General features: G+C 42.4%; 1 protein-coding gene across 1 annotated transcript in view; it reads right to left on the reverse strand.

The window, feature by feature from the left end:
- Positions 1 to 13928, reverse strand: part of PKD1L1 (polycystin 1 like 1, transient receptor potential channel interacting) — a 446216-nt gene that overhangs the window by 166970 nt on the left and 265318 nt on the right. Inside the window, exons 37-39 of the mRNA XM_029587088.1 lie at positions 9998 to 10243; positions 6937 to 7050; positions 1639 to 1796 (exon numbers count right to left, since the gene is read on the reverse strand). Coding sequence (XP_029442948.1) covers positions 1639 to 1796; positions 6937 to 7050; positions 9998 to 10243 — 518 coding nt within the window. The remainder of the gene's footprint in view (positions 1 to 1638; positions 1797 to 6936; positions 7051 to 9997; positions 10244 to 13928) is intronic.

A 13928-nucleotide genomic window follows, 5' to 3' on the forward strand; every position in this document is an offset into this window, starting at 1 on the left:
CGTCCTGCCGATCTGCCTGCCGCAGCGCCGCATGAGACTCCCTACGCCTGGGGGCATTGGCTCCCCTCGGGATACCACTGCTCGCGGCGCCCCAGGCCCAGGCCTAGGGCTTCCACCGGCCCTGCCCGCGGGTTTCTCTACGGGCCGCAGCGCCAGCGGACCCTCTTCTTGTCTTTGGCCGGGAAGTTTAAAAAAAAAAATCACGTGATGGGAGCGACCGGCCCACCGGGGGAAGCCCGATCTCCCGATAGGCCAATCCGCCCCTGCATGCTACTGATGCAATTAATAGCAGTGGCTATTTCTTAAGTAAATTTGATTAATAGCAGTTAATGGACTTCTCCTCTAAGAACTTATCCAAACCTTTTTTCAACCCAGCTATAATAACTGTGCTAACCACATCCTCTGGCAAGAAATTCCAGCGCTTAATTGTGCATCAAGTGAAAAATAATTTTCTCAGATTAGTCTTAAATGTGCTATTTGCTAACTTCATGGAATGCCCCCTAGTCCTTCTATTATTCGAACGTGTAAATAGCCGAGTCACATCTACTCGTTCAAGACCTCTCATGATCTTAAAGACCTCTATCATAGCCCCTCTCAGCGTTCTCTTCTCCAAGCTGAACAGCCCTAACCTCTTCAGCCTTTCCTCATAGGGGAGCTGTTCCATCCCCTTTATCATTTTGGTTGCCCTTCTCTGTATCTTCTCCATCGCAACTATATCTTTTTTTAGATGTGGTGACCAGAATTGTACACCTGCACAAAACTTTCCTAAAATACCTGGTGGTCCAGCGGGGGTCCTGGGAGCGATTTCCCACTCTCGGGTTGTTGGCTGCCAGTAAACAAAATGACGCCGATGGCCCTTTGCCCTTACCATCTGACAGGAGCTATTGGTGCCATTGGCCAGTCCCTGTTACATGGTAGGAGCAATGGACGGCCGGCGCCATCTTAAAAAATGGTGCAGGCCATCCATTGCTCCTACCATGTGATAGGGGCTGGCCAAGGGTGTAGGTACTCAAAATTCATGTGCGTCTGCGCGCGCATGTTATAAAATTGGGTGTACATTTGTGCACGCCGGGTTGCGCGCACAAATGTATGCCTGTGCGTATGTTTTAAAATTTGCCCCTTAGTGTTCTGTTACAGTAAAACATCAAGAGTTAAGTATAAGTTTTAAGAATATTGAGCAATAAAATAAAAAAAGGAAAAAAAATACTAATTTAGTTATATAAAGGTAGATTACTTGAAGTACAGGAGAATTTTTAGACCAATGATTGAAAATTAATTTGCTCTGATATTAGTACAGCTTCAAGAATTCTGAGGTCTTTTTCCTCACTTTAGAATATTATTCAGCATTTCATCATTATTGGTGAGGTTCATCTTTACTTTTGTTATTTTTGAGACAAGCTGCCTTCTTTAATTTGCATGATTCATGGTAATAATGAGCTGATCAGCTCATTATAATATGTGTGGTGCCAGCGGCAAAATAATACAAGTTATTTTGAATACCTCTCGTTATCCCGGCGTTAAGCCATTTAGCATGCAGTAAACAGCATTTACCACATAATAAATGGCCTAAAAAGCCTTAGTAAATTACCCCCATTATTAGATAATGTTCCAAGCATTATTCTATATGTTCTACTTTACCTTACAAGCAACATTATTGGAAACGTTCTAGTGACAGGCGTAGAAAAATCTACTGTTATCTGGAGTGCTTCCCGCTGGTTTTCAGGCTTTATGGTGAACTGATGGAAGTTCACTTTGTCACGAAACAGTGAAAACAAAGTTGTATTGTCCTTCTTAACCTGGTAAAACCAAGAAAATAAACAAAGACACATGAAAATGTTTTTATTTACAGTATTCTAAAATGAACAAAAACTTTCAAAGATAGAATTATTTATTTGTTTGAATTTGTCAAAAACCCTTCCGAAAAACTATTAAAATAATAAGCTAAATTATAATTGGTATGAAATGTAATACCATTTAAAAGAATGTACATGCGATACGTTTTAATCAAACAAACTGGGGTTTCTACAGGGTCCTAATTATACTGTCTAGAATAGGGCATCTCTGGGTGCTAATTGTTACTTATCAATTCTTCTAGAAGCTTAATCCCTAAGTCTTAAATCTTCCTGAAAATCCATCATGTCTTCTTTAATAGGAGTAGGACTTCATTTCTAGCTGTGATTAGAAATACCTAAATGATACCATATTTTATTTTCTATTTTGAATCTATGGAAATCAATATTCAAAACCATAGACAACTCACAAGTTATCCTGCCAAAATGGCAAGTTTTAAAATATTTGATCACTTAGCCAGCCAAATTATAAGTCATTATCCAGCTATAAATTTAGCCAGATAAATAAAGTGTCTGGGGGCACAGCTACGTTATCCGGCTAACTTAAGCCAATATTCGGTTGAAACCAGCTAAGTTATCAGGCCTTGTGTGGCCAGATAAGCTGCCACGTAACCGGATATCTTCAAAGATATCCGGTTAAGTGGCGCTGTCAATTTGTTTTTTTAAGAACGTGCCTTTCGCCCCCCCCCCCCCCCCGATCTTATGCATAGCCTTGCCAGACCATGCAACCCTATCCCCCAGAACTCTCAGATGTAAAGAAAAAAATAATAATTTACACGTCAGCACCCCCATTTGATTTTAAATTTAAATATTGCCTCGCTCCTGCTCTCACAACCTACAAACACTGTACACCCTGACTGCTGCTCTCCCCACCCTGCCACCCCAAACCACCATCTCCCTGCCCCTGACCATGAAATGTCCTGCCGAGAGCAAGGTAAGTGTCTGCCTGTTCCCAGCACAGCTCTGACAGAGAAGTGCTGGAAGTGCAAGCTACCCCTCAGTTTATGTATCCAGATGGATAACTTAAATATCTAACTGCTTATATTCAAACATAGCTGGTTAGGTTTTTACGATATCTAGCAACATGAAGCCAGATAACTTTACCAAGTATACTGAGTGGGATGTTTATCCAGCTGAATAACCGGGCCCAAGCTTTCCAGCAGACTTTATCCAGGTAACTTACTAAGTATGGGACCTCATGGAGGCCACAACAGCCTTCTAGTTCCAAGTCATAGAGAACATCTTGTAGATTTCTTTTTATATCCACTATAAAACAGATTTTTGATTACTTCACAGGTAATTTTACACAGTTCTATAAAACTTATGATCACAATGGCCACCATGACAAAAGTATGATCTCTAATAACCTCCATTATTTTTCTTTGTAATGGGCTTGATTTAGCTCTGCTGGAGATTTAGAAAATTTTCTGTCAAAAATGTTTTTGACACATTGTGCAAATAAAATATATGTATTCTTTTTTCTTTACTTTTTCATCTAATATGTGTAGATTTGCAATTAATAGATATAGCCCTTGTTATTTTCTTTGTTTCACAATTTGTGTGCTAGGAAGTGTAATTTGTAAAATATAGAAAAATTAAATTATGTTTTAGATGCATGGCATCGAAAGGATCCAAGATGGTAGATTAGCAGCACCGCAGTGAGCATCCCTGTTGATTTCCTCCGAAAGATTTTTACCAGGAATTGATTATACCGTATTCGGGTCGCAAAAGATGGGCCAGGGAGAGGCAACTGGAAGAGGCCCCCCCCCGGTGAGTCGGATAACTGGCCCCATGGACACCCATGTAGTGCATGGGATTGTGTACCCGGGAGAGCAGTCTCTGGAGTTGGATCGGGAAGGCACCGAAACATCTGATCCCCTCCTTGACTCGATGACATCTTTGTGAGAACTGAGAACACCACCAGAGAACCCTCAGGAAGGAGAGTGTTGGGTCCGGTGACCTTCCAAGCAAAGAAAATGGCGGCCTGGGCAGAGGCGGTGAGGATAGTGACCCTGCGGTGGAGGCCATGGTCCGCGGCGTCTCTGGAGGGAAGGCACCAGGAGGAGAAGTGCACTTGTTGGAGGTTCGAGAGATTGAATTGAGGACTGTACCGATGGTAAGACCACAGGTTTTCACATTGGAGTCTATATGGGAAACACTTGTGATATTAATTGAGAATATTCTACAACAATTGAAACCTGTGGCAAGGAAAATTGTCGATTTAGAAAATCAAGTGAGAAAGATTCAGGAAGAAAATGTGAAAAGAGAATGAGTGATGAGTGTTTTGAGTCAGGATTTTGGAAATGTAAATGAGCAGCAATGTATGTTGATTAAAGAAAATCAGCTTCTCCACAGAATCATCTGACACTATAGAAGCTCGACCAGCGACTTTAGTTATATCTTTACTCCTTGAATCTGATAAGGATTTGATTATGAAAATGTATTTTAGACATCGCAAGGAGTTATTTTTGGGGTTGCTAGTGCAAATATTTCCGGATGTGGCCAAAGAAACCCAAAAAAAGAAGGAAGCAATTCCTGATCATGCGAACCAAGTTGCTACAAATGGGAGCTATATTTAGTTTAAAATTCCTTGTAAATGTAATATAAGCTATTGTAATATTAAATATCCATTTCATGATCCATCACAACTTACTAAATTCATAACAGATAATACTTCTTCTAATTCTGAAAGTAAAATCCAGTCTGATGCACTACCTTAATGAGTGATATAATTGTTCTAAAAAATGTAAATTTCAATTCCACTAATGCTAATGTTTGCTGTATTTAAGTTTGATAATTTTCTTCGAATTAGCCTTCATAAGAACTTGGATCCCTTTCACTTGGGGACTGAGATGATACGACATGACATGATTTTTAATATGGTAAATGCTGTATATCTTTATTTTCCTGATGTCAGTTGTAATTTCTAGATGTCAAGGTATATTCTTGACTGTATAATTAAAAAATCTGCAATAAATAAATTAAGTTATAAATAAATTTGTAGTTTGAAAGCAGATTCTTACAGGCTCCATACATCTGGGAGAAGCCAAATAAACTTCTTTTCTCTCTCTCTCTCTCTCTCTCCCCCTATCTCTCTCTCTCTCTCTCTATGGAAGAAGTCAGTTGCACTACTAGGTGATCAGGGAATAAAAAGACTGCTTAGAGAGTCTTGTTGGGGAGATGCCTAAGCTTAATAGTAGATCAGATGGTATTCACCTCAGAGAGCTAAAATAGCTCAAATATGAAATTGCAGACTGCTTGGTAATCTGTAGCATATCACTAAAATCTGCCACCAGGCTTGAAGATTGGAGAGTAGCAAATGGAGCGCCAATTTTTAAAAAGGGTTCTAGGAGTGATCCTGGAAACTACAGACTCGTAACCATGACATCTGTGCTGGGCAAAATGATGGAAGTGATTGTCAAGAACAAAATAACAGAACATATGGACAGAGATGTTCTTATGAAATGTATTAAGGGGGGGGGGGGGGGAAGGGTGATTCAACATGGTTTAAGCAAAGGGAAGTGTGGCCTTCCCATTCTATTAACATTTTTTGAAGGTGCAAATAAACATGTGGATAGAAGAGAGCTGGTCAGTATAATGTTCCTGGATTTTCAGGAGGCATTTTACAAAGTCCCTCATGAGAGATCTTGGAGAAATTAAAAAGCCATGTGAAAGCAGGCAATATTCTATAGCGAATTGTAAACTGATTAAAAGATATGAAATCGAGAGTAAGATGAAATGATCATTTTTTCAAATGGAGAGAAGTAAATAGCAGAGTGCCCCAGAGATCTGTACTGGTGCTTTTTAATAGATTTATTAATGACTTGAAAAAGGGAGCAAAGAATCTGGTGATCAACTTTGCAAATGACACAAAATGACTCAAAGTGATCAAAATGCAAGTTGACTGTGAGGAATTACAGGAGCTTCTTGTCAGACTGCGTAAATGGGCATCTACAAGGCAAATGACATTTAATGTTAACAAGTGCAAAGTGATGCACATAGAACAAAAAAAATCAAAACAATAGGTACATAATACTGGTTTCCATACTAGGAGTTATCATTCAGCTAGATTTTAGCGGGATAATTCAGGGGTGGGCAATGGGCAGATCGGAGGAGTAGAGTTTACTGGATAATTTATCCATCTAATTCTGATATTCAGAGTTAGCCAGATAACTTATCCAGCTAACTCTGGTCAGGCCACAGTGTTGCCCTAAAGTTAGCCAGATATATATTTAAGAAAGCCAGATATAGTCAATGGCACTGCCACCCTGCTGAATATCCCAGCTAAGTAAACTGAATAAGTGTGTCCAGCTATCTTGCCGAGCCACACAGTGGCTGAGTATGGACCCCACATCTCACAAAAAGATTTAGTATAATTAGAAAAAAGGTATAAAGAATGGTGACAAAAATGTTTAAGAGGATGGAATGGCTCACTTATGAAGAAAGGCTAAACCATGTTAGGGCTCTTTAGCTTGCTGAGTTGATGGCTGAGAGGCGACATGGAGAGGTTTATAAAATCATGAGTGGCATGGGACAAGTTGATGGGGAACAGTTATTTATACTTTGCAGTAATACTAGGACTCGGGCAGACTCCATGAAATTAAATAATATCAAAGTGTGTCAGGATCTAGGGGGGGTTCCTCGCCCAGTGGCACTATTCTCCTCCTGAAAACACAAGAGTGGCATTGCTGATAGAGGTATCAGCAACCTAGCAACTATTTTGTGGATCGTATGGAGAAAATGAAGATCCTTAAGTACCAAGTGATGCAATCAGAGACAAAGAAAATGTGGCAGAAAGATACAGAAATAGTCCCAATTATATTGGGTACCACTGGCCTGATTAAAAAGAATTTTCAAGCGCATCACAATATGCTGCCTATAATAATTACACCCTATGAACTCCAGGAGGAGGCTCTCTTTGGCAGAATGCAAGTACCAATAAGGGCTTTAGCAGTCATTTTCAGAGACTGAGTTCATTCCCAACATACCCTGGCTGAGGAATGAGGTTCATTCCTGTCAAGATAAGCATTTGGAGAAACTGCCCTGAGTGAAGTTCTGCTTTAAACAGAATGCAAGGGTTGCTTACCTCATCCCCTTTCTTTTCAAACTCAATTGTTACTGGAGTGACGAGTCCCTGCACATTAATCTTCCTTCTGCTGGTACAGTTATAGAGGGTTAGGTCCACAATGTCTCCCTCAATCTTTGAAATGATACAAAAATGGAAAAAATTTGTTATGCATCTTTACTGAGTCACGTGGAACAAGCTTTTAAAATTAAATGAAGGGAGAGTTATGGCCAAAAGACAAGAGCAGAGAAATAGAACAATCTGAGTTCAAACACTGTTCTCCTCTGACTGCCCTAGGAGACCCAAGCTATGCCAGTTTTGACCCATGTGCATCACTTCATGCTACAATACTGCTTCCAAAGGACAGAGGAGAAAGAGGCCAGTCAATAGCTCCAATGACAGTGCTTGCTTCAGACTTTTTTCTACAACGAGATGGTTGTCTCCCTGTTTCTGAATGATTATTATTTCAGTTTGAGGCGTGATTTGGATGCAAGATGCTATTTAAACTTCAGTTATTATTAATTTGCATTATCAGGTATGTACATTACCCTAAGATACCTTTGAATTATTTCTTACCGATTATCATTTCCCAAAACATTTAAGAAAAATGTTACTAAAAAAAAAGATCAGAATGTGTTTGAAATGCAAATGAGGATTAATGGCAACGTTCTTTAGAAGATAGTACCCATTGAGCACCCCAGATACATACAAAGATTTTTTTCATCTACTTCTTGTATATTGCTCTTGGTTATCTGAAGAGATTACACATAAGAATATCACTTTGATATCAGAGTAAATACAAAATTTTCAGTTATAAAAACACTACAGCTTATGATGGGGTATATGATAACTGGAAGAGAGAGGACAGCTCACATACAGAACTATAGAGCAACCCCAGGGACAAAAGTCAGATGTATAAAGTTGAGCAAAAAAAAAAAAAAGGATGTCCTTGAGGAGCAGCCCAAGAAACGGGTGGGTCTGGACTCCACCACCTCTATAAAAATCACCCTTGGCACACAGGATAGAAAAAGAAGTAGGAAGAGTTCTCATGGGTGGAGAAGGAAGGAGATGAACCAGAGAGGAAGTCACATGGGATGTAAACATCCCAGACCAAAGCTTAGAGACAGCCTAGAAGGAAGGCTGGCGCCACAAACACGACTGGGTTTCAAGATTTCCACCATCAATATTCATTAGGTATATTCTCATGCACTGTCTCTTTGTATGCAGATATACCTCTTACATATTCATTCTGGATATCCTGAAACCTAGATTTGCTTGTGGCACTCCAGGACCAGAATTGCCTACCACTAAACTAAAATATTACCGAATCTTCCTTAAAATCTCTCTTTTGTCAAGTCTAGTTCAGCAGTCAATCCCTGCCAATACTTTGGAAATACCCCAGAAGATACAGATATAGAAGGTAATTTTCTAAAGATTTTATGTGCACAAACCATTTAAATCTTCTTTTGAACATTATCCAGGGGGTAGTCCAGAGAAAGTATGTGTAGAACATGATTTTACGCTCACTTTTCCCCTGGACTAGCCAGGGGCATTCATTTGGATGGTGGAGTCTGGGCAGGGAACTCATTTAAGCATATCCTTGTGATTTTTGCACATATGGGTGTAAATGTGCAAGCAGAAAATTATGCTTACTCGGGAGCAGGGGGATAGCTTGTGGTGTGCATGTTCCCACATGAATTGACAGTACAGAGGAATTTTCAATGTAGACTTGTGATTCAAAGTACCCGCAGACTCCTGAAAATTACTCCCCCCATGTCTTCTTTTGTGTTGTGAGGAAATGAGGATTGGGCAGAGTTGGGAATGGCTAAAAATATGAATTCCATGTATTCAGAACAGATCATCCAATATTTGATCTCGTTCTGTATGAAGTTATTGCTTTGCTCTCTACCGACTCTTACTTTATAATCCCCACTGCGACCTGGCTTTGCCTATGATGAAGCTGCTCCAAGATTTTTCTAGCATAGGCAGTGGGAGGGGGGGGTTTGCATTTTGGAATCCTCCCCTTAATTTACCCCCATCTTTTTGTGGGAGGCTGCTGGGGAGTATAAAAATCCCCCAAGCATACACAACTACAAAATAACAGTTCCTCTCAATTTAATTATAATAAATATAAACAGCATCTAAATACAAATCATAATATCTAAAATACATAATTAAACAGCAGCATCACAAGAGATAAATTGATTTCAACATCAAAAGTCATCCGCTTGCATGCACAGAAATAAAGGTCAACAAATAAAAACATATAAGGAAATATATTTTTTTAGTGAACTAACAGTATATTTCTTGACTACTTTGGGGAGATAAAATTCCCTTCCTCAGGTCCAAACAGAATGAGCAGGTCAGAGAGACGACATGGCCAGAAAATACAAGTGACTCATAGAATACATTACAAAGGCAGAGTGAAAGGGGATGGTGGAGGTGGAGGGGACAATGTGTTAGATTTTGTAATGTGTAATCTTGTGTCTGTGTAAGTTTATTCTTGTTTTTAAATTGACACAGACTTTTTTTGAACTATCAGAAATAATTGTGCTGCTTTCTTATCACTGACACATCTACCTCCCTCTACCTATGCTCTGCTAGTGTAATGTGTCCCACGATTCCCATACATTTTCTGGCAATGTCACCTTTTGCTCTGACCTGCTCATTGTGTCTGGACCTGAAGAACTTGTGCTAACTGAACCCTTTTGTGTCTGACCTGAGGAGGAGAGTGTTAACTCCTGAAAGCTAGTCACTATATATATCAAGTTAGTCCGATAAAAAGGTATCCCCTTATATTTTGTATTGTTTGTTGACTTTTATTTCCTAAATAAAATAGAAAAACTCTAAATAATAAATAAATAAATATGAAGAGTCAAAATCTGATTCTTTTCATTTTGAAATGTGATGTTTGATGTTTTACACTCTCCCACTGTCTTGCGTTCAGCTGTGGACTTTCCTAGCTGAGTGGTGCTTTTCTCTCCAGACCCAGCAGCAAATCCTCCTGGACTTGTGTTTGCCCATGAATGGAATCCTGAAGCTTCTTCGAAGAAGAAACTGCCCGATATATGGTGAGACGTACCTGAACTGGAGGCGGGACTCCCCAGAAGTATGGATTCTTTTTAAAATAAACCAGCTGGCTGATATAGCAGACACTGCGTGGTCCAGTCCTAGCCATGATGTGCTTGTCCAGAACATCTGGCAGGTGGAATGTGGCAGGTCTCAGACTCTGAATTGTGCTCTGAAAGCCGTAATGCAGACTGGTCTGTATTTCCATCAGATCAGTGCTAATATTAAACTGGGTCTCATTATTCAAGGAAACATATCTCTGAAAGCAAAAACAGGGTGTGAAAAAAAAAATTGCCAGGTTAAATATAGCCTTAGAATTAATACCACTGTGTGAGTTCAATTCCAGATAGAAAAGATTAGTTTGGCTGAATTTTTCTTTTCTTTAGAAGCCCTAAACTTACAGAAATGCTGATATGTTCACTGCATGCCTACACTGGACAGGCTACATACATGAAATGATGCAAGCACACAGCTTTCTTTTCTGTAAGAAATGGAAAAAGGCATATAAGGTGTCTGCATTAGAAGCCGGAGAGGGGCAGCGTAGCTAAACTGCCTTTAAGGAATACCACTTTGAATATTCTTTTGCATACAGAAAATTTCAGAAAAAAGTCATTGAAAGTAAAGGGCTTCATAAAAAACAGCAATTTTTTCTTAGCAAATGACTTCTTAATATTTTGAATTGCAAAAGCAAGATAATAAATCAGAAAAAGAAAAGCCACCTGATTGCAGCAGTGCCATAATTATAAATACTAGTGAATGATGCTCAAACCTGTTCAATCCGAAAGCATCTGCAAAATCTCCAAAAGAAAGCTACTTTCAGCATTCCAGCAGCCCCTCTTTGTCTGACAAAGTATTGTCAGGCCAATGCAATAAGGTACATTCGGCAGAATGCAGTTTAAGCTGTAGCTGTGTGCCCATTTTTTGAGGGCAAATTTTATTAGCTATGCAGCAAGGAATTTTCTGCACAAAACATGTGTGCACAGCACTGTCAGTTCGATTTTAAAAGTGTTGCTTGTGCAAAAATGCCCACACGAGCAACACGGATTTAAAAAACCCAGAAAATACACACTTATGTACCTTTGCATGTGTAAGGAATAAGGGGGTGGGAGAGGGGTGGGGCAGGGCCAAGACTTACATGCATAACTCCGAATTTTAAAACTGAAAACTGCAGCACACATACGCTAGATATCTGTATAACTTTACTGTTGCTCCTGATGAGGAACAAGTCTGTAGATCTCAAATTTTAGACTTAAAGTATGGGGTGAGGGGTCTGGGTCAACTGAGGTGTGTGTAGGATGAAGAATAGGAGAGGTCTGAAAATCCTCACTATTAAGTGGATAAACTGGTGGACTAATTATAAAACTGGAAATGTGCTTCGCACGAGCATGTTTTAAAATTCGCTGACATGCGCACATAAAAGTTGACAAGGTCCTATGGAAAACTCGCGCACTCTAGCTGGTTCGAGTTCCCTCTTAAAATTAGGAACATACTTATACATGGTTGATGCATTTTAAAACATAAGCGTGCAAGTGCGCATGCAATAAAAATTCCATTGTGTATCCTTGCTCGCGCACCAATACACGCATGTGTGCTCATTTTTAAATCGACTTCTATGTGTTTAAGTTGGCATCCTCGCATGGAACTTCCATACAAATGTAGGCTGTAGGTAGTGCCTCCTAAAGTAGATAGGGCACTTGCTTAACTTCCATTCTCCTAGCACTAGAAACTTTACTCTGTTATGCCCCTCGGTCACAGATGGCTGCGACCGCGTGTACTTACTTCCTGCACTGCTCTCCTGCCCTCCCCGGGGCTGCTCGGGCCAGCTTTCACCGCTGCGTTTCCCAGGACTCCTCATGGAGGTCTGGACGCCACCGCCACCCTCCTCAACTTCGGGCCTTCCTAGATGCGCGCATGCCACCGGGCCCTCCTTTAAAGCCTCATCGGCGGGAAACTCAGGGGTGTCTCCGGTTGATGACATCATCAGACCGGTGTATTTAAACTCCACCTTCGCCCTAAGTTAGCTGACTTGACAACAAGTTCTGTACGTCTTTGACTACTGCCTACATGTTCCTGTGACTCACTTTGTGCCTTGGACTTGGACCCTGTCTGGTACCCGCTCTTCGGGGGCCAGTGCACACATTGGGGACTCGCTCTCCTCACCTACCCCACTCCTTGGGCTGGCTCTGCGGCTCTTGGGTTCTAACCTGCAAGGCCTTGTTACGGTTAGAGGTGTCTGGGTGGATTCTTGTGTACTATGACAAATGACCACGCCCATGGGGAGGAGTCCCGTGAGGAGCCATAGTACTGGGCTAGACTCAGGACGCACAAACACAGAGTTTTTTTTAATTAAACAGCAGATGTAAGCCACCAGAGTTGGCGGTAGTGAGCAGGTTCTGAAGTAGCAGTCCAGGGACCCTTCTCACCCAGTAGGTATAGGGAGGTTTCGGTGTAGGGTTCCCAGCACGGCAAAGCTGTAGATGAGACAGACTGAGAATAGATTACTCACTAGATGGTAGCTGTGATGCAGAAGGTTTCCACCAGGCAGAAGTAGATGGTTCCAGGCACCGATGCAGGGAGAGCAGGACCTCAAGGAGTGAGTACCTGATCCCAGAAGGCACCTGAAAAGAAGGCAAGGGGGCCACCGAGGAGCTGGTACCCAAGTTAGAGATACCCCGAAGGGCAGAGAGAGAGAGAGAGAGAGAGCTTCAGCAGGAGAAGCGGCAGAGCTGCAAAAACAGAGTCCTTGCTAATTCACCTGAGGTTGGTGAGTTATGCGATATAAATACCTCCCAGGGGGTGAAGTCTCCTGGGTTGATCGGAGTTTTCCTGCACTGGCCTCTAACAGAGGACTTGGTCTTGCCGCGCGTGCCCATAGGACATCGGTGGGCGGGGCTTCAGATGCGGCAGTGTCCCAGCCGCGGAAGGAGGACCTCCGACATGGATGCCGACCTCGGGTCCTGAGGGTGCACCCCCGAGCCCGGGGTCAAAGACTCGGAGAGCAGCAGGCCACCTCCGAAAGTGGTAAGATTGGTCGGCCATGGTCTCTGTGGCCGGCTGACGTAACAGGCCTCCCATTCTTCGGGACTACCTCTGTGACACCTCAGCTATCCGTGAGTTCTACAGAGGGGCTTCCCGCTCCTCGAGGTTGCGCCCGCAACCTGAACAAGACTGTCCACACCTCCCACTCCTCGGGACCACGATTACATTGTACAGTGACTGCCAGGGCTTCCCCGCTCCTCGGGGTAGCGCCCGCCGGCTTCTCTGGGACTTTGCACGCTTCCTTGCTCCTCGGGGTTGCACCTACATACTATATCGAGATTGCCAACATTTCCCCACTCCTTGGGGCAGTGCTACGTCATCACCAGAGGCTCAGCTCGGGTTTCCCTGTCCTGTGGGTTCGACTACAGTGTTACATCATCATCCTATGCTGTGCAGCTCCTCCCTTTGGGGTTGCCCTCCGGAGTACCTCCTGATTGTCCAAGCCTCATGCCCCCACTCTGCAGTCTGTCTGGCACTCTTCCCCTTGGGGTCCCTGCCCAGGTATTGCCTCCGGTCTACTCTCCACAGGGGTCCTCTCCTGGTACCACGGGACCTCTCCATTGCCTCACCCAAAGCTCTCCGCTGTCTCTGACCTCGCCTCCCAATAGTGCAGACCTGTGGGGGTCCTTCCCACAGGTAGTAACAACTTGCATCTCGGGCCAAGGGCCCACATACCCACAAATCATAACAGATTGCCAAGTCCATGGACCCAGCAGAGGTCTCGGCCCTCCTGGTCATCCCAGGCCTGGCACAAAGGATCAGTGAACAGAAAAAGGTCTTAGAGTCTCTGGCCGCTGCCATAGACAACCTGAGCTCTCGTCTAGACGCTACTGTTACTGCCACTACCATGTCTATCAAGCTCAATACCTCTACCTCTACGCCGGCTCCTAGGCTGACTGTGCCCT

This window comes from Rhinatrema bivittatum, chromosome 2 (assembly GCF_901001135.1).
Source record: "Rhinatrema bivittatum chromosome 2, aRhiBiv1.1, whole genome shotgun sequence".
Taxonomy (NCBI): domain Eukaryota; kingdom Metazoa; phylum Chordata; class Amphibia; order Gymnophiona; family Rhinatrematidae; genus Rhinatrema; species Rhinatrema bivittatum.